The 23,790-nt window shown below is 45.9% G+C and overlaps 1 protein-coding gene across 1 annotated transcript in view; it reads right to left on the bottom strand.

Moving 5' to 3' along the window:
- Positions 1–17,765: 17,765 nt before the first annotated feature.
- PCP4 (Purkinje cell protein 4) overlaps positions 17,766–23,790 on the bottom strand; it is a 62,176-nt gene continuing 56,151 nt past the window's right edge. The window contains exon 3 of the mRNA XM_046002782.1: positions 17,766–18,173. Within this exon, the coding sequence (XP_045858738.1) occupies positions 18,046–18,173 (128 nt within the window). The 3' untranslated portion in view covers positions 17,766–18,045. The remainder of the gene's footprint in view (positions 18,174–23,790) is intronic.

The raw sequence follows: 23,790 nt of genomic DNA, 5'->3' as shown, positions 1-23,790 counted from the left end.
TATTATATTATTAACATAATAATGAAAATGCCAAACCCAATTAAAATATAATTATATTGAGAGAATAGAAGAAAAAGATTGAGAGGGAAGTAAATCCTTGTGTTTGATTTAGGAAGTTCACATATAATACCTGAAACTGAAATAGTAAGAGCTGTGTAAGCTTGTTTTAGAAATATGGAGGTAAATGCTCAAAGAAACATCTGAAGAAGTTGAAAGAATTTCCTTTGGGAAATAGGACATGGAGGTGGGACGGGTAAAGCAGAGCATGGCTGTTTTTTTTTTTTATAAGACCTGTAGAACTATACAACATTTTTAAAGGTCAAATTTAACTAAAATCTACTGGTAGCACATGAAGAGGGGTAGGGAATGTGTAGCCTGAGAAATGGCTGAGATCCAGGAAGATACTAAAAAGAAAGGAAAGTAGAGACATTAGAGACACTGGTCAAGCCATGAATGCAGAGTGAAGTAAAAAAATGATGGTAGCTGTAGAGAGGTAGAAGGAATTAATGGACGTTACAGAGGAATTTGGCACTCACATCAGAACATTTTGTTTCAAAAACCATCTTCACTTTTCTTGTTCCACTGTAGGTTAAGTTTCTAAACACCTAATTTTATTTATCCTATATAATTTCATCAAGAGCAAGAGACATAAGAGTGAAGGACAGTTATCAAAGCAATGTCTGTTGCTGCCTAAGTTTTAAGCAGTTATACAACACTAAACATTTATATGCTTTAGCACTTTGCTGGAAATTCTTTCATCCGCAGCTAAATGTGCTTTTATTTGAAAACCATGGTCTACTATTCATAATTAACTAAAAGACTACAAGACTCATGGTGAACATGATTAAGAAAACAAAGCCTGGTCTCTGAGAAACAAACAGGTTTTTGGAAGAGAGAGGGTGGGAGGTTGGGTGATCCTGGTGGTGGGTATTATGGAGGACACGTATTGCATGGAGCACTGGGTGGGGTGCATACACAATGAATTCTGGAACACTGAAAAGAAATTTAAAAATAAATAAAAATGAAATGAAAACAAAACAAAAGAAAACCTAAGCCATGACCTGAATACTATGATTCAAGAATTAATTTCAGAGTGGTTGCACCAGCTTGCATTCCCACCAACAGTGGAGGAGGGTTCCCCTTTCTCCACATCCTCGCCAGCATCTGTCATTTCCTGAATTGTTAATTTTAGCCATTCTGACTGGTGTGAGGTGATATCTCATTGTGGTTTTGATTTGTATTTCCCTGATGCCGAGTGACGTGGAGCACTTTTTCATATGTCTGTTGGCCATCTGGATGTCTTCTTTGCAGAAATGTCTGTTCATGTCCTCTGCCCATTTCTTGATTGGATTGTTTGTTCTTTAGGTGTTGAGTTTGCTAAATTCCTTATAGATTTTGGATACTAGCCCTTTATCTGATATGTCATTTGCAAATATCTTCTCCCATTCTGTCAGTTGTCTTTTGGTTTTGTTAACTGTTTCCTTTGCTGTGCAAAAGCTTTTGATCTTGATGAAATCCCAATAGTTCATTTTTGCCCTTGCTTCCCTTGCCTTTGCCATTGTTCCTAGGAAGATGTTGCTACGGCTGAGGTCGAAGAGGTTGCTGCCTGCATTCTCCTCAAGGATTTGGATGGATTCCTTTCTCACATTGAGGTCCTTCCTCAAAATGTTGAAAATAGAACTACCCTATGACCCAGCAATTGCACTACTGGGTATTTACCCTAAAGATACAAACATAGTGATCCGAAGGGGCACGTGTACCCAAATGTTTATAGCAGCAATGTCTACAATAACCAAACTATGGAAAGAACCTAGATGTCCATCAACAGATGAATGGATAAAGAAGATGTGGTATATATACACAATGGAATACTATGCAGCCATCAAAAGAAATGAAATCTTGCCATTTGCGACGACGTGGATGGAACTAGAGGGTATCATGCTTAGTGAAATAAGTCAATCGGAGAAAGACAACTATCATATGATCTCCCTGATATGAGGACATGGGGAAGCAACATGGGGGGTTAGGGGGATAGGAGAAGAATAAATGAAACAAGATGGGATTGGGAGGGAGACAAACCATAAATGACTCTTAATCTCACAAAACAAACTGGGGTTGCTAGGGGGAGGTGGGATTGGGAGAGGGGGAGGGGGCTATGGACATTGGGGAGGGTATGTGCTATCGTGAGTGCTGTGAAGTGTGTAAACCTGGCGATTCACAGACCTGTACCCCTGGGGATAAAAATACATTATTTGTTTATTAAAAAAAAAATCGGAAGTGGAGGCAAACCATAAGAGACTATGGACTCTGAAAAACAACCTGAGGGTTTTGAAGGGTCAGGGGTGGGAGGTTGGGGGAACAGGTGGTGGGTAATAGGGAGGGCACGTTTTGCATGGAGCACTGGGTGTTGTGCAAAAACAATGAATACTGTTACGCTGAAAATATAAATAAAATGGAAAAAAAAGTTACATCTACATAAAAAAAAAGAATTAATTTCAAAAAAGTTCAAAAGCATAGGTGGGCTTAAATTCCTGGAATCTAGAACACAATTAGTGGTTTTAACGATATCTTCAAAACGGACTCATCATAGTGCCCACCTCACAGGGTCAATGTCAAGGTTAAATGCGATAGATAAGATGTGCGAATACTCAGAACAGCACCTGGCTTAGCATGTGCACTTGATACTCCTGTCAGTGGCAATGGCAGCAGTAGAGGCATCATGACGATGGTGACGTAATGGTGGATCTGCACTAGTGATGGTGGTGGTGACTGGTGGTGGTGGTTATGACATTGACAGTGACGGTTGTGATGATGGTAATGGTAGCGATGATGGTGATGATGATGGTGGTGGTGGTGGTGTTGATGGTGCTAATGGTGATAGGAGAGGTGGCATTGGTGTTGGTGTTGATGGTGGTGATACCGATGGTAGTGATGTTAATAGTGGCAGTGGTGTTGCTAGTGGTGGTGACAACTGGCATGCTAAGAAGTGGGGGTGCAGTTGCTCAGACTTACCCTTCACCCACCCATGGTGTCCACTCTTCTTTTCTTACAGATGCTTCTGCCCCTGTTCCCTTGGTTGGGATTCACATGTACATAGTCACATACAACGATGAGGAAGGCTGAGACGTGTAAAATGGCTGTGTCTCCAAGACAAGGAGAAGACTGGCTGGTGCACTACAAACCATCTCTGCCACAGGGGCCATCTATAATCTGGCCTTGCCTTAAACTTCCTCTCCAGGCTTTGATTCCACCCCACCATCCAAATCTCCCTGTGCTTTCCCCAAATTGTAATAGCTAATATTCTCCCAAACAAGTGTTTTCTTGCCTCTGTGTCTGGCTCTCCAAGAACGTCCCTTTTTCTATCCCCACATGTCTAAGCTCTATGCTTTTTTCAAGACTCACATGTCTCCAGGAAGTATTCTCTTGTTGAGACTGATCTCACTCCTTTCCATTCTTCATCTATCTGCCAAAGAATTTGACATTTTATCTTTTTTGTAAGTACATCTATCATCTCCATTAAAAAGCAAGCTCCTTGCAGACAGATGGTCATGCCTTAACAGTGTGCCTAACCACTGCAAACTGTGAGAACTAATTGCATCATTCACTCTGTGTCCCTGAGGAGTTGGTACAATGCCTTACATAGCAGGTACAAGGTGAACTGCTGTGAGTTCATGACTTCAGGTGTACCCCACATCCACGGACTGGTCATAGGTCTCCAGCTCCTGTAATGAAGCCTAGTGCATCTGCAGACACCAACAGAGAACTCACAGAACTTTTAGTGGGCATGGATGTACTCTGACTATGCACTCGCCAAGGACATGGTAAGAAACATTTTCTCTTACCTCAAAACCAAGCTAAAGGGAAATCTTTCTTCCTGCTTATGTGTATCTTTTTTCTTTCCTTCCTGCCTCTCCCCCTTTCTCTGATTCCTTTCTTCCTTCTTCTTACCCTTCCTCCAACCTCACTCCTCTCCTGGACTTTATTTCTTCACAGAAATATTGTTTTCTGCTATGTGTACAAGCCAGATTGGGATCAATAATCAGTAATGAAATCCAAAATTACACTAGCATCTTTTCTTCCTTGGACTTCTGCGAGCCAGCAGAAAATTTTCCAGAACAGAAGGGGCAGCAGGGAGAAGGAAAGTATCCCTGATCCCTTCCTCCCCACACGCCGTGAATCCAAGGCCTTCCTGCTTACAAATATGCTGTGTTCTCTATTCAGACAAGGTAGTTTGGATCCACTTCAAACAAGCAGCCAATTGATGTTCTGCAGCTTGATGTAGGTTATGTTAGAGCTACCAAAATGCCGTCCTGCAGGCGGTCAAAACAGAAATAAATGGACAGTATCCTCTAGCTCAAAAGTCAATAATTGTGCTTGCAAGCGGCTCATGAGGCTCTACTTGCCAGTTCCTCTTCTCTGGCAGATGAACTTGTCAGCACTTACCTCAGTCAATCTGGGACATCTGCATTGCCCTTCCTGCCAGTAGGTTCCATCCTGTTACTGGGCTGGCAGGTAACTACTTTGGCTGCTATATTGGTGTCCATTGAAATGTCCTTGAACAAGTCACTGTGAGGGAAAGAAGGCTGAGAGACTTCCCAGGGTGAAGAGATGAGCATTTCCTAGGAAAGGAAACACCCAAAAAGCACTTGGTTCCAGCTAGGTTGGTCCCCAGCGATGAGTAAAAGAAGATCAGAGAACAGGCTTGAGGACATGCAAGGAAGGGTAACAACTGTGTTTCACAGGGACAAATAACCAGGGGTCAGTGCAGTTAGGAGCCATGTCATGCAGGGGCCAAAGGGACGGGCTTTGAAACAGTCTTTTTAGACAAAAATAGTGCTTCCATTATCCACAAATAACCTTGGGAAATCATTCAAAGGGCTCTCTGCCTCTGTTTACTGATCTGGAAGTTGGAAAACTGAGAGTATCTACCTATCTACTGCAAAGGTTTCTTGTGAGGATAAAAAATGATTAAAATGAAATTATCATTACAAAGTCCTTAGCAGGGCATCTGACACAGAGTAAATACCCCTTGAGTGTTTGCTGATGCCAGAAACTGTCCAGGTGCCTCCCTCCTCCATTTCTTCTCTCCAGATACACTAACACTAGAAGACTATCTTCCCAGCCTCCCCCACAACTAGGGCTGTGCTGTATGATTATGTTCTGGCCAGTGGAATGTAGGTAGATTTGTGTGCCCCTCTAGGACTGACAATAAAACAAACTGCTTATACTAGGTTGAGTAGTGGTCCTCGGAAATATATATCCAAGTCCTAACCCTAGAACCTGTGAAGGTGACCTCATTTTGGAAAAAGGTGGGGGGGGGGAAGTTATGGATGTAATTATGTCAAGGACCATAAGATGAGCTAATCTCGGGATTAGAGTAGGCCCTAAATCAAATGACAGATGTCCTTTTAAAAGGAAACAGAGAGAGAGAGAGGGAGAGATACATATAGAAGTGGTCCAAGTGAAGACAGAGACTGAAGCTGTGTGTCTACAAGCCAAGGAAAATCAAGGGTTTCCAGAAGCACAAGACACTAAGAGAGGGGCATGGAACAGATTCTCCCTCAGTGTCCCCTGAAGGAATCAACCCTGTCAATACCTTGACTTTGGGCTCTGGCCTCCAGAACTGTGAGATAATAAACATCTGCTGTCATCAACCCCTAGTTTGCAGCAATTTTCTATGGAAGCCTTAAAAAATCAATACACCATATATCCCTCAGGCTCTTTATCTCAGAAGCAAATGATCCAAGAGAGCAGAGTCACCAAGAGATGGAGCCTGAGTCTGTGAGTGGCCCCCTGGGTGGAGAGCTGCTTAGGAGAGCTACACAATGCTCACGAGACCTCATAGGAATGAGATACTCACTTCTTCTCCATCAAACCATTGAGATGTGGTTTTAATTATTAAGCATTAATTATACTGAGTAATGGCTACTATTATTAAGGGATCTAAAGTGGGACTCGAGAGAGACAGAAAGGAAGAGTAACCTGAATGCTGAAAAGGTGGGAAGAAGAGGAGGAAGGCAGTCTACCTCCTCATCCATGATGGCATATCAAGTTCTGGATCTTTCATGTGAATCTGGACCCAGGATAGAATGACTCACACAACAGAAACACACAACCCCCTGCTAGTCCCACTTTATCCCTAAAACCTACCTGAGTCACTTTCAGCTCAGACACCAAGTCAGATCACTTAATACAAAGCCAGGTTTTAAAGTCCACAAACCCCACAGAAGCACATTGACACGATTTCCTAGGGAGACCTCACATTGAGAATCAGTGTGGTCCCAGAGGAAGCCAAGAGGCATACCCAGGACTGGTTCAATCCAGGTCAGGCATCTAGTTTAAAGCAAGATAAAGATGATATAATCTTTCTGGGAGACAACTCAGTTTGTTAGTTTGCCCTTTAAGAAAACTGGAAGGTCAGCGTCTGAGGCTTAGAAACTATAGAAAAAGTAGAGATACAGGACTCAGAAGATCTTGAGGGACTGCAGTGCAATCGGTCTCATTCCAAACTAAACTGATCTTAACTGGAGTAGCTTTTCATAGTTCTAGAATAACATAGGTGCCAGGAGAAAGGCTCAGCTCTGTGCAGGCTACCAGCTCAAGCTTCTCTGCAACCAGGACCGTTGAGTGTTTGTGTGCATCAGGGAAGTGCTGTCTTGAGGCATCAAGGAGCCTCCTGGAGAGCATTACCCCTCAGGCAGAGAGTCTTGAGGAAACTAAGACTGGACCACATACAAGGAATTGTTCTTAGGGAGCAAGAACCTTCTTGAAAATGGTCTGGAGGGTAAGGGCCCAAGAGCGCTTCAACAAAGAATAGGTGAGTGAACCTCTGGGAGGAACAGAGAGAGTGGGCAGAGAGGAACACCACCAGGAGAAAGTACAGAGGTGCCTATGTAGAGAATATCATCCTTATTTTTTTTTTATTTTAACCCGAGATGCTGAAGCAGACCCAAGATGTTAGCATATCCCAGGGACCTGAGCACCAAGTCATAACAAATCAATGAAGATAGCAGTGTCCCTGAAGTGACCTGAAACGCATGTTCAGCTAAGCTGGAAAAGGCGAGAGTAAGTTAATATTCAATGCCCAAGGAACCAGAGGGAGGTTTTCGTGACTGAAGTTCCTGTGATCAAATAGTTGAAGTTGATGCAAGAACATGTGGTCTTGTCACAGACATTGTAACCCCAATGTTGGGCTCTCCTCTCTCCTCTTTCCATCTTTCCAGTCCAAGAAGCTTCTGCCCCTCACCCTGGCCATGGAGACCCCTCCATTGCATGAGCACACACACTCTCTCATACTAATGAGCTCCGTGTGACACATTTGCATGCTCAGCCTTACTTGCTTCCTTATATTCTTACGTCTTCAATCGCCCGCTGGAGGCAGCCTTCGGGGGGACAGAGAGGCCATGTTTCCTTCATTATTGTATCTACAGGACTCATCCAGAGCCAAAAACAAAGGAGATTGGTTACACTATCCCATTCCACCTTCCTTCTCCCTGAAGGCAAGCTTTTTCTTCAAGTAAAGTAACAAAATAACTCTTGGTAGATAAAAACTAAATCAATTCTTGCCTGTTTTCATCTTAAGAGGCTGATTTCTTAATAAAAAGAGGTTGTGAAAAATAGGATATAAACAAAACATATGGTCCAGAATCCTTAGAACCTGGAGTTTTAGCTAAAAGTGCCCACACGTCTTCCTCACCATATGTCTAGGGTTGGTTTCCCCCAATAAACTTTGAGGCCAGGATTGAAATGTAAGTGGTTTATTTGGGAGGTTGTCTGAGGGAGCATGGGGAGGGAAGTGAGGACATGAGATGGGAAGGAGCAAAGCCAACCAAGGTTGCTCTGCGCTTAGAGAACAGCGTTGGAATGAGCTCCCAAGGAGCGAGGAAACTGGGATAGTTGTCCTCCAACCCCCATCAGGCATCAGCTGGGGACTTCACTGAATGGCAGGAACACCCTGTCACTCCCTTGTTGCCCTGCGTGAGGGCCAGGAGATGCCCCAGGGGAGTCACAGAGGCTCAGAAGAGGAGGCTGTCACATTAACTGGAGAGTTCTGGGCAGGCGATAAGAACATATGCTACGCCACATCAGTCACATATCCCCAGACCACGCTTGCTGAGAAGAGTGGACAGGTGACAACTTTCTGGAGAACTTGGGCCATACATATGCCCATCTCCATAGTTTAGGCCACAAGATGACCCCTTTGGCACAGACCATGTGCTATCCCTCTGTATCCATCCTCCCAGGTTTCCATCCCCATGTGCCCTTCCTAGAACTGGAATGTGGACCCACAGTGACTAGAAGGGAAAGGGCAGGACATGAGGATGGTGGAACAAGTGGGTAGAAACACTGTTCCTGACACTAGGAGGTACCACACAGCCCTGGAATGCTTGATGCAGATGGCCCCACATGAGACAGCCCTCTTATTGGAATCACTATTATTTGGGGTGTTTGGTGAAAGCAGTTGGGCTTATCCTGACTGCCATACCTCCTCCTCTCCACTCTCCCAAGATTTGTGCTACAACAGCTATGGGGTAGCCCACTATTTTTTTGCTTCTGATCTTCCTTCTACTTCCACTTCTAGGGAATGTTAGCAGAAGGTTGTGTAGCCTGGCCAGAAAGGGGCTAAAGACCAGCGTCACGTATCTGATGGGAGGTTGGGATGGGCTGCATCAGCTCTCTTTGTGGTCTAAACTTTCAAGGACACACTGTCCCTGAAGGACTCTGGGCCAGGGTCTGGCCTTGAGGCCCTGGATAAGCCACTCCATTACTCCAAGCTTTGCTTTATTTGTTCATAAAATGCGGGGTGGATGAGACCTCTACAGTGGTTTGCAGCACTGAATGCTCTTTGATTTAAGAGCATGAAGCAAATAAGGGGCTATAGTGAGTAAGTAAGAGGTGGATGGAGATCCTGGCAATTCCCCCAGGGAACGGGAGAATGCCTTTGTTCATTTAGACCCAGACAGTCATAAAACCAAGCCAGCCACTCTGTGAACAGCTCCATGGAGGTCCCACACCATTGAATGCCCACCTAGGAGGTTATCAAATTAATAAAAGTCTCGCCCCACTGTTAATCTACACTGGGAGGATGGTGGAGATGTGCATCTTTCTTTGCTCAGAGCTCCACTTCTGTGGGAGGATGGGAACACAGGAGGAATATTACAAGTGGTTCAGAGCCTGCATTGCTCCATCTTGGCTCATAGCACTGCAGTGGCAAAGCCACTCCTGTGGCTACTATGTTCATCAGCTTGGCTCAGGGCCCTGGTGCTGCAGAGCCTGCTGGCTTGTTGCAAACAAAATACACAAAAGAGCCTGAGCTATACCTGAACCCTGAAAGAACAGGCAGTGACAGGCAGTGCTGGCCCACCTCCAAGGCAGGGCACTGCCATGTACTGAGTTCAGCCACAGTGGTCTGGTCCCAGCAGCTATGGACCTCATAGTACTACTGGCTCCCTTCAACCATCACCACCTTCCTGAGAGCCCCACAGAGACTGCAGGGTGATGAAGCTATGTGTGCAGCTTCTATTCCCAGAGACAGGGCTTGGTGACACACTGGTCTGCTGGCTTCTCAATGGCCTTACCACTGGACTATGGTTTTGGACCCAACAGACTTTTTCACAATCCCTCTACAACATCCTTATGGAGAGGGATAAACTGGTCTCCCCCACTCTATCTTCACAGATAGGTTGATAATACTGAACACATGGGTAACAGCTAAATTTAGAAGACCACACAGAGTGTTAGGGTATAAGAAATTACCACTGTATTAGTTTCCTATCGTACTGCAAAAAATTCCCAAAATCTCATAGCTTAAACAATACAAATTTGTAGTAATGGTTGTGCAAGTCCAAAGTCCAAAATGAGTTTTGTGGAGTAAAGTCAGGATTTTGGCTGGGCTGAGTTCTTTCTGGAGGCCCCAGGAAAGATCTTCTTCCTCACCTTTTCTAGTTTCTAGAGGCCACCCACACCGGTTGGCTCCCCGGCTCTCCTCCACCTTCCAAGGCTCTCTCTCCAATCTAGCTCAGTAGCCTTATCTTTTTTGACGCAATCTTCTTGTCTTCCTTTTATGAGAACTCCATGATGACACTGAGCCACCAGACACCCAGCATAACCTCCCTATCTCCAAATCCGTGATTTAATCACATCACAGCAGAGTCTGTTTTGCCATGTAAAGTAATGTAGTCACAGGTGCTGGGGACTGGACCATGGGCATCTTTGAGGGCCATTGTTCTATCTTCCACCACCACTGCCAGAATTCAAAGTCAAGAGGACTCCCCGAAGACCTGAATGGATGAGGGAGGCACCACAGGGGTCTCTGAGGGCTGTAGAACTTGAATGATGCCCTATGTGGGTAAAAAATATCACTGGTTGTAAGGTCCATTGGTATTCAGTACCTCACACTGGGTGATTTAGGTGTTAAAAACCACATTTGCAAGTCAGACCCAGATGAGAAATTCCATCTCGCCCCTCACTACCTGCACAAACTTGAGCACTGTCTTATCTTCTCTCAGATTTAATACCTTCATCTGTAAATTGGGGATAAAGTACCTATTTTCTAAGATTGCTACAATCACATGAATTAATACACATTAGATACTCAGCATCTTGCTTCAGGCTGACACATGGAAAAGACTCCATTCCCCTCCTACCATCCTGGGGGCTTATTATACCCACTTTATAGAGGGATAGACTGAGGCAGGAGGGAGTTACAGTTCTTACAGGTAACACTAGTAATAATGACTGAGTTCAATGGCTACACTGACCATAGTCCAAGGAGGTCTTCTTTCCCAGATGGGTGAGTGGAAAGCTGGGGCTATGTTCTATATGGAAGGAATGACATGAAAAAAAAATATGTAAGTAGAATCCTGGACTTGCCATATTCAGAACACTGTTGTCCTTGAGGGCACCACAAGCTTGGGAGTTTGTTTGATTTTTTTCCTTTCCATAAGAAAGGTGGACTAGAAATGTACCCATGCATCAGTGTTCGTCTGCACTGGATTCCATTGTATACCTACCCATCATAAACTAGGGTGACAAGAAAATCTACAACAGGGCTGGCTTTCTAAGACCCTCCTTAGAAAGAAAATGAAAAGCCAAAGACTATAGGCTGACTTTGAACTCTGACCAAATCATGGTCTTTCTGGGCTGTTTACTAAATGAAAGCACAGGATTTCTCTATGTCCCTCTGCCCTCAGAAATGTTGGGAGAGACATTTTCTATAAAGCACATGCAACTTGGACACCTATGTATTCACTAATTCTCAAGGTAAGTATTTGCTGAATAACTAAACTGCCCATAAAATGATTATTCCTGCCCTAATAGAGCTGAGCAGAGAAGGCCAGCCTTAATCAAAGAATCACATAAGCACATCTGAGATTAAGCTGTAGTAAGTATCATCAAGAACAGGACCTCAAGTGTGAGGTGGGGATAGGACAGGAGGGCTCATGGCAGAAACTGCCAAGTGCCCACCAAAACCTGTTTCCTCTACCTCCTGACCACATAGCTTCCCTTAAAAATAGGTGTGGCCTTGGGGCACCTGGGTGGTTTAGTCGTCTAAGCAATCAACTCTTCGTTTTGGCTCTGCCCTTTCCCTTTTCATGCATACTCTCTAAAAGAAAAAAAAATGGAAGGGAAAGAAAGGAAAAGGAAAGGAGAAGAGAGGAGAGGAGAGGAGAGGAGAGGAGAGGAAAAGGTGCATGTGCCTGCATTCTGACCATTGGAACTGATCACCTCTAGGGCTGGTCCATTACAAACCTTTGAAGCCATCTTCCACATGGAGATTGGTCATGACTCAGAACACTTGCATCAGGCTCTGTGGTGAGAAATAAAATTCTATAGGGCTCAACCTCCATGATTCGAGGATTTATCTTTCCTGGTAGGTAGTTTTATCTCAACTGCTCCAGAAAGTAGCATGACAGCCCAGAACTAAAGGATGCAATGACAGAGGACCAGGCTCAAAGGAACTATGGTAGGGGGGGAAGTATGCTTGAGGAAGAGATACTCCCGGAAAGTGAATAGAAAGGGCACCATGCAGGTTGTCAAAGGCCATGTCAAAGAAATTGGCTTTATCCTGAGACACAGTGAAATCCTCAAAGGATTTTAAGTTTGGAAATGGGAAGGCACGGTAAAGATGACATGATTCAATTTACATTCTTAAATGATCGGCTGACACAAAGGAATGCACTGGAAAGAGGAAAATAGGTACAGAGTAGAGAAATCAGAGGAGTGACTGCTGAAGTGATCCAGGTGTGGAAAGGCATTGACTCTCTCCCCACCATTAGCTCTAACCACAAGTCAACACTTAACAAGTCAGCCAAAGCTTTCTTTCTCAGACAGAATGCATGCCCTGTGATTGCTTTAACCACAGTGATTGGTTAAAGGCCTGGGACACAGATGGCCATGGCTGCACCAGAGGGAAATGGTGCAGTCACATTTGGGAAACCCAGCAGAGAAGTTCGGGCCCCTCATTGAACGTGTTCGCATGGAACTCTCCATGGTCTCACTTGTGTCTGGGTGTTTCTATGCAGGAATCCATCTCACCAGTCAAGGACTCAGCCTGGCTTTGGACAAAACAATCATCTAATGGAAGCTCTAACATTCATTTCACAGGTGGGCTAGGAAGTTGTTCTTGAGTTGTTGGGGCTGGGAAAAGACCCCCAACCAAAGCTCAAGAACCTCTAACAGAAAGGCACTTCTTGAACCTTCGTGAGCAATCATGACTCATGTGATGGCATCTTTTAAAACACTCAGGTGGCAGAGACCCTATAGCAGCAGAGGTACACAGAAATAATGAGAATGATTAGCTGGGCAGTGGGGGTGGGGGGAGGTGACTGGTGGGGTGATGGTTAAAGTCTCCATATTCAGATCAGCTTTACAGGGCAAGGAGCAGAGAGAGAGAACAAGGTTAATGCTTCTACTTTTGATAATATTCTGGTTGTTTGGTTATTTTATTCAGGGCCCTGCCAAACCTATCATTATCCCTGCCCTATGGACCCCTGTCTCCTGGGGAGGTCACAGAAAGCATGGTAGCATCTCACTCACCCTTAATTCTTATTCAGTTAAGCATCTGTTAACAAAAGAACAAACTACTTCCAAAAGGGCAATGTGGCTCTGAATGGAGCCCACTGTCACAGCCATCAGGGGAAGAGAGCCAACACAGTGTCGGGCAGTGGCCGCAAATTGCAGCCTTGCAGTAAATCAGCCAGGCCATGAATAAAGTCCAATGTGTTAGTCTGATCATATTACAGTCAATGACATCTAGGAGAACTGGCCATCCCTGCACTGGCAGAGGCAGGTGTCACGGACTAAATGTCTCTCTCCCCCAGAATTCATATGGTAAAGTCTTAACTGCCAGTATGATGGTATTAGGAGGTGGGGCCTTTGGGAGGTGATTGAGTTTAGGTGAGGCCATGAGGGTGGAAGCCCATGGTGGGATTGGTGCCCTTATAAGAAGAAGAGACACCAGAGCTCTCTTTCTCTTTACCATGTGAAGAGTCAGCAAAAAGGAGGCCACCTACAAACCAGGAGGAGGGCTCTCCCCAGGAACCGAATTAACCAACACCTTGATCTTGGACCTCCCGCCTCCAGAAATGAGAGAAATAAACGTCTGTTTCCCCCAGTCTGTGGTATTTTGTTACAGAAGCCTAAGCTGACTAAGACTGTGAATGTCTCAGACTAACCAGGGGACCCCACCTCAATGACTTATGACTAACCAGGGGACCCCACCTCAATGATCCATGCTTTGAATTGGAATCAAGTGAAATCTCCTAAACATGCCATCCATGTGAATCCTCACCTTAAGCACCAAGCCTAAACTCTCCTCCTTACTCCTCCCTTATAATTCTACTAATTTGTCCAAACTAGTCTTTGGGATATATAAAATTTGTTCCTTCAAAGGTATGACAAGAAGACTACAGGACGTGAAAATACATGACCCTCTGATGTTAAAATCTGTCAACCCAAAATAGATGAGCTGTGAGAACAATACCTCAAGAGGTGGTCTGTCACTGTCACCGAAGGCTGCTACAACCCCCAAGTCTCCCTCAAAGTGCAAGGTGAAGTATAAGGAATACTAGGAAAAAGAAAGGAGCTAAAAACATGGGGGAAAAGAGACAAATTATTGTTCTTTGCAGATGATAGGACTGTCTACTGGGAAATCCCAAAGAATCCACTGAAAAACCATCAGATATTATGCAGTTCAGTAAGATGAGTAGTTATAGACTTAAATACACAGATATTGGTAGTTTTCCTGAGTAACAGCAAAACGAATAGAAAAGCTTTGGGCAAAGATTCTATTTAACTTTAGTTTATTTTTTCAGTGTTCCAAGATTCATTGTTTATGCATCACACCCACTGCTCCATGCAATACATGCCCTCCTTAATACCCACCACCAAAGATTCTATTTAGAAGGACAACAAAAACCATGAAATATCTAGAAATAGAATAGAAAGACCTTTGTGAAGAAAACTATAAAACTTCACTGAAAGTCGTAAAATGCTGTAAAGTTAATAATATAAACATGTCAATTCTTCCCCCACCACACTCCAGTTTATTTATAAATTTAATGTAATTCTGCCTTCCCATGGTGTTCTATTCTTTACTCGGATGTCTTGGATATTCTATTTTTAGATGTCTGTGAGTCCTGAGTAATTCTGTTTTTAGCTCATGTGAATGGGTTTCTGCTCATTGCAACAAAATGACTAACTCAACCTAAGCTACCTTTGTCTCTCTTGGGTCCTCAAATCTTCTTGGCACTCTCTTACATCTCTCTCCAAATTGGCTTTTGTCACTTCCTGGAAAAAAATGGGGGGGAGGGTTGCGTTTTTGTGAAGACTTTTTCGGATTAATCTGTCACAATAACAGCTTTGACCCCAACTCAACATCTCTTTCCTGTTAACTAGCTCAGTAACCATGACCATTAGTCCAAATTCATGAGAGAAGGATTCTGATTGGCTGAGCCCACCTCTTTGGACAGGTGTCACTACTGGCCCAACTGGCTGTCAGCAAGAGAAGCTGAGTCCCATGGAAATTCCACATTGGGTTGATTCAGGAATCAACCTGATTCATTGCTGCCGCTGGATCCAATGATGGACTTTGCCACATGGGTCTGCCATTATTGCCTTTCATGTACTGGACACCTACACTCAGCCAGACACTCAAGTACTTTATCTCATTTTAAATTCCTAACATTTTCCCATCCACCTAAGTACATTTGATCATCACCTTGATGAAAAGGAAAGCTGCTGCTCCTGCAGGTAACTTCTCTGCAGCCACCTGGCCGACTCAAAGTCAAAGATCAACCCAGTTCCAAGTCTCAGGCTTTGAGTTCTGCCTCCTGGCCTGCCCAAGTGTGGGAGACAGAACCGCATGCCCCAGGCTGAGAGGTGGTAATACAAGGTACCTCTGTAAAGCTGAGCATCTCCTTCTCCTGGACCTTGCCCAGAGCCTTCTCCACCAACCAACTGCCACCACCCACCCTATTTATCTAGTGACTCCCATCATCTTTCCCATCCTTGCTGCAGTGGCAGTTTCTTAGGGAAACTTGAGAGATTCTCCAAGCCGGAGTGAGCTGCGCCCAGCACAAATCTCTCCATTTATCATCTGTTTGTTTGGGCCTCTTCACCTCCAGCCAGCCAGCATCTTGACAGGGATGGCCACAGCACCGGTACATACACATGGTAGGAGTTCAATAGATATGTGTGAAATGAAATTGAGTTAATGATGCTCCAGCTTGCTGACACTCTACGCATCCCTCCTTGGGCACACTCTGGGGACGTTCCCTCCTTGGGGTTGAACACTGCAGCCCAAAGGAAGAGAAAGTCCCTCCAAGCCTAGAACCATAAGCCTCTTCTCCTTCCTCTGCCTCCATGAGGTCAGAAACTCAACAAACCAACTCCCATGCAGAGCGGGGTGATTTGAAGTCTTCCCTTTGCTGTTAGCTAGAGTTTAACACTCTTATGAATCTACCTGAGAAACAAAAACTTCATTCCCATGGCTCAAAGGTCAGACATGCCCTTGTTCCATGATTGGAATCAGGGAGGTGTATTGGGGCTGTTGAGGGCCTCTCCAAACATGATATAATGCCCCCCCTCTCCTCCTCCTGCATCAACGGACCATTATTACTGAAGAGTGTTTCCCATGCCTTTGGAACATTGGGGAAGAACCTTGGTTAGATTCTCCAGCTTTGCAAGGAGAGTCCCTCTAGGGGGAGCATCCTCACTGTAAAACCAGATTTGCTTCCAGGTGAGTCAGAGCAGGATGAAACCCACACCAGCCATCGGGTTGAGACACACTCCAGAAGGGGCCCACTCCCTTTATGTGATAATATTCAGATAATGAAGGGACAATGAGGGCACCAGAGGGGTGGGACGTAGAGGAACTCATCTGAATTATGTTCCCTACTCTCTTTACCTCCGTAAAGACTACCGAGCAGCCCATATAACTTTTGTGGCATTTGCTGTCTCAGGAGGCTTGCTCCGGAGTGTCCCCTTGACCTGCTGTCATGTTTGCAGTGGGTCCACAGCTGCCAGGAGCTCCAGGAAGCCCTGGCTGTTTGCTGGTACTGAAGCAATACTATTGAGTACTTCTCTAATTAGAAACCCATCAGGGAACCCCAGAACCCACCCTCTGTCTCTAACAGCCCGAGAATTGTTCAGTAGGAGGGATCTCCCCACAAAACACATTAAGCACATTTTCAAATGGAGTTTTGAAACAGTTAATCTTCCCATGGATGCATTTTTTTCAGTCCAGACCCTTGTGGCCCCAAAAGGGGACCTGGTGGAGGATCAGCATGGGCTCCACCCCAGGCAGGCCCTGGCTCCCTTCCACCACACTCTATATCTGCACTCCCAGGCACAGGTGTGAACAGCCATACACACACACAGAGCCCTGTCTCTCCTCTTTCCACTTTCTTCATGCTCCACCTTGACCCCCAGTTAAGGAGCTGGTGAAGGAAAGAGATCAGGTGCCCCTCAGTAGAACACTGTGCTCTCACAGACCCCCTCAGGATGCTGAAGACAAGATGCAACTTCCATATCATCTTCTCATGCGGCAAAGCTCAAACAACAGCAAGATTCAGTGGTTTGGGGCTCCTACCACCTGGGGCTCCAAGGCAAGGACCTAGCCCCCTGCTCGTTACTCTGTGAGGCATCCTCTCCATGTGACAATCCCTCCTCCTAGCCTGTGGAGCCCCTCTGGGGTGCGTGAAACAATTTACCTGCGAGGTTCTCAGGGGAGGATATTCTCTTAATGGGAGAGAAGCCAGACAGCTTCTCAAATTGCAGGTTGTGGCAAATGATTCTAGCAAGCGGCAAATCACAGTGTAAGGAGCTCAGGGGGGGTTGGGATGGGGAGGGACTGCAGAACCCCCTTCCCTCTGGAGCCATGTAGGTGCAGAGAGAATGGCCTCAGCAGTGGGGGCGTCCCCTTGGATTTGTGAGATATGCCTGCTGAGCACATCTGAGTGACACGTGCCCTCCCCTTCCTTGTGCTCCTGGGTGAGTCATAATTCTGCTGGGAGACTGGCTTTTTGGCACCCAAGATACAGAGCTCTACTCCCATCATAAGAGGAAAATGCATTGTCAGTTGGCAGTTAATACTCTTCAAATGAGACAGGTGTGGCAAAGTGTAGATCTCTTGTTCCCAGCAGGAAGCTTCTCACAGAAGCAGTGTTTCAGCTCTACCTCTTAAGACATCTGCCCCGCAGCCATCTCTAACCCTGGTCACTTCCTGGGTTACTGTAAAGGGAGAGACAAAGCAGACACTTGAATCACGCATTGTAACTCCATTTTATTACAACATCAAGGAAGAGTTAGTTGCAGGAGGAAGGATACTAGAGATAAACAGAGATTAAGCCACCCACAGTTGAACTGTCTACACCTTCCTATGAGGGAATAAATATCATGGGTTTCTGTACATGCATTGCAGGACAGGTGTGCGTGTGTGTATTGTGTGCGGATGGATTCTCTCTAGGGTGTTGTTCTTTTAATTTCTTGACAGATGATGGTTGAATTCAGTGTCTTCTGGCATACTAGGAAGGGGTTTTCCCACTAGGACTGGGACCCAGCCTTTTTCTTCTGGAATTTTCTGAACTGAGACTGAATGGCCACAGCTGCGCGTTCTGTCTCTGGCGCATCCATGTCAATGTCGAATTCTTCCTGAACTTTCTTCTGCCCATCTGTAACAAGAGAAAACACAAAGGTGAAGCCATCACGGAGCTGAGAGCAGGAGGGCAGACCACTGCCAGTCACCACACGGCATGCACTCACCATCCCCAGCACAGGACCTGGGTTTGCAGAGTAGAGTCTGTCCTGACCCCCACCACAGCCCAGGATTTCACTGTCCTCTGCCTGCCCCATCTCTACACTTGCAAGAGACTATGAAACTCAAGAATACAGTCCCAACCCCTCAGATACCTTCTGTATGTGATTTCCTACATCTCATGGCCACGTATCACACGGTGTTAAAAACATTAGCTATGCTTTGACTTTTTCCTGAAAACCTCAAAGAGACAATTTAAATAGAGCTACAGATATTGACACAATGGGGAACTGATATTCACAAGAGCTCTGGGTCAAAGTTACGGAGTTCCTGTGTATACTTCTGATGCCAACACAATTGCTGACTGAATGGGGGCTACTCTTTCTATCATTGTCACCAATGGATGACCCCATCTGAACTTCACGATTTTGTTGATCTTCCACGGTCTTACATTCTGTTCCAATGAGGGAGACTTAGCAATATTCTTGCTAAACTGGAAGGATATAACTAACTCACACTGTAACAATTTTAGAAAACAAGATAGAAGCCAAAGCAAAGTGAAAGCTCAGACCGAGTGTCCCTTTTCACTGGGCATCAGCATCAACTTCTAGCCAAACATAAAAACAAATAAATAAATAAAATCCTCAAGTTATAAAAGGGAAACATTGTTACAACTCCTTCAGTCGGGTGAAATTTAATCATCACAATTGCCAAAGCATCTTTTTTAAGAACATACAGGTGCAGACTGCCTTTAGCTCTGGTCATCTAAGGGTCCTGGGATCCAGTCCTGCACAGGGCTCTCTGCTCAGCGGGGAATCTGCTTCTCCCTCTGCCTCTACCACTCCCCCTGCTTATGCTTACTCCCTCTCTCTCTCTCTCAAATAAATAAATAAAATCTTAAAAAAAAAAATACAGGCCCAGGACCCCTCTCCAGATTCAGGGCTTCTGGTAGCAAAACCAAGTCACATGCACTAGCAGCCCTGGGAGAACACCAGAAATCCCTGTTTTCATGAAAGGCTCTCAGATGCTTCCAAGATACAGCCAGAGTTGAGACTCACTACTTTGTCTACAGATGAAGCACCCAACATGACCCTAGAGTTAGCTCAAGGCAGAGCTGGAGACAGGTCCCACCCCATAGCACTTGGGTCAAGACCTCACTGCCACCTGGACTGTGTCTGGAGCCCAGCAGTGTGCTGGGCACGTCCAGCTCTGGATGGGAATGTCTGTGGCACTTGAGGCAGGGACAGGGCTCTACCTCTGACTTTGACACCAGGCAGCCTGAGTTCATCATTCACTCACTTCCTTTCTCAGTGATTTTGGATGATAATGTTCAGGCAGCACCCCTCACAAAAAGGGTGGAGGACATGGGATCATTTCAAGTGAGGCAGGCGTGTTCTTTCCTGCCTGCTCTGTTCTTTCTTTCCTAGATAGAAGATAGGTAAAAGATAGATAATAGAAAGATAGATGATAGATAGATAGATTAGATAGATAGATGATAGATAGATAATATATAGTAGATAGATAATAGACAACAGATAACAGGTAGATAATAGATAATAGATGATCAATAGATAATAGAGGAATAGATGACAGATAATGATGATAGATAGATAATATATAGATAGCAGATAGACAATAGATGAAGAGACGATAGACAGATAACAAGTAATAATAGATGATCAATAGATAGATAATAGAGAACAGGTAGATGACAGATAATAGATGATAGATAGATGATAGAAAGAAGATACGTAGATAGAAAGATAAATAGAAGATAGACGCAGACAAATGATGATAATGATATAAGGAGAAGGATAAGATAAGGATATAAATATATATGAGTTGCACCTTATTTCAGGAGCAACTAGTCATGTGACATTCCCTTTGCAGACCCTAAGCAGACTCCTGTCAATCCTTCCAGAGACTAAGCAGGTCGCCTAGATCCCTCCAACCACACCTCGATCTGGGAGGAGAGGACAGTGGCTTCGCAAGCCCTGCCAGACGGATGCATCTGTGACCTAAATCAATAGACCCGTTTTCCTCTACACTGGACTGGCTACCGGTGCCCACAAGAGTAGTGCGTTTAGAATGTCCCAATGTTCAGGGATTATTTGGGGGTCTATGTTTTTCTAACCCATGAGAGCCCAGACGATGCAGAGGACACAGATAGAGGCAGACACGGTGGGTTTGTCTGCCCCTGCCTCAGTGCATTCACATTTTAACAGCACTTCAGAGAATCTGTAAGGGATAGGGCCACTGGGCAGGGTAGGAGTTCCCTGAGGCTCATGTCAGTACCTTAAACACATTTCTTTAGCATTACTGCATGAGCCTGGGACGGGGCCCTCCCAGCGATGGACCCTCGACAACAACCATCTCGGCAGGTAAGTAGCACCTTCAGCACTAGGAGTCATCATAAGATGGTTCCGAGCCCCAAATCCTCTTCCTCCCTGAGGGACCCTTGCATCCAATTGCAAAGGGGGAGACCAGCTATCATTCAAGGGGACCCAGAAAACCTCTCTTTTAGATTTAAAACATTGCTGCAACCTGCAGGCTTTCAACAACCTGAGTCCCCTTAATAACAACAACAAAAACAACAATATTATTTTTTGACAAATGAGAAGGTATGGAAAATTATGCACATCTAAGAAATATATGACATTGTGAGCGTGGGTCATAAAAATAACTGTCACAATCATCTCTGAAACTAGTATCTCCAGCGGAAAGTGATTTATGCATTCCTCCCTCTGTTGGAAAAATATTACAATGTTTGAAAAGAAAGCACTAGTATTTCAGGAATTGTTACTTTCTGTTTACTTGGCAGAGTCAGGCATTCCCTGGGGAAGTTCTAACACTGTGACTCCTTCCACTGGGATTTGCAAAGCAGAGGAGGGGGCTCCAGAATGTGGTGGAGAAATGGGGGGCTATTAGGTTTGGTGGCACAGGGCTCACTGCCGCTGAGCAAGGGTCTCCCGATGGCTCATTATGGTCCTGAGACTAGGAAAGCAGGGCTCAGAGAGCCCTAGACTCAGCAGCAGGAGGCTGGGAGGTGCCCCGGCAAAGCCTCCGTGGCACCGGCTGAGGGCACAGTCCACAGGCAGCTTGATGAACAAGATGCGGAGCGTGGCTACACTGGAATGACATAAGGAAACGTCCTTTAATGGGGAGGGAGGGGTGCTACAGGGAATGGTCAGGGCCTGGGTATGGAGAAGGGACTCACAGCCATCCAGGGGTGGGCACCTTCAGATGCACAGCTCCTGAGAAAGCCCCACTGAGGGTGAGCTCTGGGTGGGCTGTGAAGCTCCTCTGTGCCTAAAACCATGTCTGCCATCAGCACCTGGCCAGGGAACAAAGGAAAGGCAGCCTCGCATCAGACAGGCAGTGCCCTCCAGCCTTCTCTGGGATGAGACTGACTCCCTCCCAACCCTCAGGTAATCCTGGTCCCAGTGAGGCAGCTGTCAGAAGCCGGTACAGTGATTTGGGGATGTGTCTCACTGCTCTGGGACTCTCAGGAAGGTTCATAGCCTCTCTGTGTCTCAGTTTGCTTATCTGGAAAATGCAGAGGCAAAATCGTTTTTAGAAGTCAGTTCCACGTAGGCACTCTGTTCTGTGCAGACGAGGGCCATGCTGTAAATTGAATTCCTGCCCAGTGGTATTGAGCAGGATGGGTGAGAGCTGCAAAGCAGGTGGAGGGGGGTGAGAGCAGTCACATGGCTCCCCAGCCCCCACGGACTTCACCTGCTCAGACTCTCGAATGCTTGGGGCCTGATGCAGAGGGAAAGGGAAGGGAAGGGAAAGGAAGGGAAAGGAAGGGAAGGGAAGGGAAGGGAAAGGAAGGGAAAGGAAGGGAAGGGAAGGGAAGGGAAGGGAAGGAATGCTTTCCAGCAGGGTCAGCCACAGGGCCATCACAGGCAATGAGGCCGTGACACCATAGGGTCAGGCCCTCCCCAGCCTCTTGGATGGCAGGTGGTGTTTGCTGTGCTTGTGACTTCACATCCTTGCTCAGCAGCACAAGGCCCAGAGGCTACACAGAAAGACAGGTGCAGCCCACAACCCAGAGGTCATGTGAATATCGACTCGGCCAGTCCCCAGTCACCGGCACTTGGAGGCACTGAAGGGGGCCCAGACCCTGTGCAAAAGGCGCAGGAGATCTAAATGAGCAGAGGGAATATGGGTGCTGTTCTCATCTCCAGACACCCTGTTCCCCAAACGCTGCTACTTGTCACTTCCCAAAAAATGCGTGCAGGCTTACAGCTGGGCATCAGGCTCTCTACCTGACATTTATGTCCAGAATCCTGGCAGGCAAAAGGCATAGGGACCCGGTTCCTAGTGATGTCTTTCCACCAGCCTGAGCAAGCGGTAGTTCGCCTGAGCACTTTGTAACCTGCCCCTTACTGCACGGCTGCTATTATCCCCATCTCTCTGGAGTGCAGGAATTTTATCATTTCTGTGCGTCCCTCTGTGAAGACATTCTGAAGCTGACCAGCAGAATGGTCAAGACGTTATTCATACCAATTAGCTGGTTGTAAAAAGCTAGTGATTGCCAACTCCCCCGGAGAATAAGAGAGAACCCGACTTCCTGACCGCGTAGCTCTGGGCTGTGCGGGGCGCCCCCACAGCTGCAATGTCCTGTGAGCTCAGGTAGGCGGGAAGCCCCCACGAGCCTCTCGGATTTCCCCTAGCTCTGGCAGGCCTGGTCTCAATGGTGTGAGGCCGTCTGGGCCATTACTCCCCCCCCACATTATCTACCTGCCCTTCTATTTGCCTCCATTCCAGTCTGTCCAGCAATCTTCTCTTGCAGAACCAAATGCACAACCATCCCAAACAACGAGACTTTTCTCCCTCGGCAGAAACTTCATCAGACAAACAAGCCATAGCCCAGAGCCCAGCTGCTGGCCAGCACCACAAGCACTGACATCCCTTGGGGCTTGGGAGTCTCGGGATTCAGTGCTGCCCTGCCCTGTCCCCAGGAAGGAACCCCGTGCTGTCCTGTAGATATTTCTTATGCTATTTTCCTGAAATACTGCCTTTCCCTTGCAGAAATTGAGATGGGAAGTGGCTCTGCTGTTGTGGATTTTATGATGCTCTAAGAGAGATGTACAGGTAGCCATTCTTGAAGATGTCATTGTAATAAGAGCTACCCTTCGCTGAGCATGAAATAGGTCCTCCCTCATAGAGTTAGGTGGCTTTTCTTCCACAGATCATTTGATGGCAAATGTAAAATAGAGAATCATAAATAGAAAAGAAAGCAGCTACTACCATTCCAAGACAATCCCAGGTGAATACTGCAAGTCCTCCATACAGCCGAGAAAATCCCTCGTAGGGGAAAATGGTTTGACGTGCCAAAATACCGTTTGTGTGCATCTATTCTGATCAACACAGAGCCCGCACTGGAAGAGTGGTCCTCCAATCAGAGCTACAGCCCATCAGTAAGTTCTCACCGGGCACCCGTGTCCACCTGCCCGGCTGCCGTTACAGAGTGCCCCGACTGGATGGCTTGGACGACAGACATCCATTCTCTCTCAGCTGGAGCTCAA

Source organism: Meles meles, chromosome 4, assembly GCF_922984935.1.
Source record: "Meles meles chromosome 4, mMelMel3.1 paternal haplotype, whole genome shotgun sequence".
NCBI lineage: Eukaryota > Metazoa > Chordata > Mammalia > Carnivora > Mustelidae > Meles > Meles meles.
This window is presented reverse-complemented; position numbering and strand designations above follow the sequence as displayed.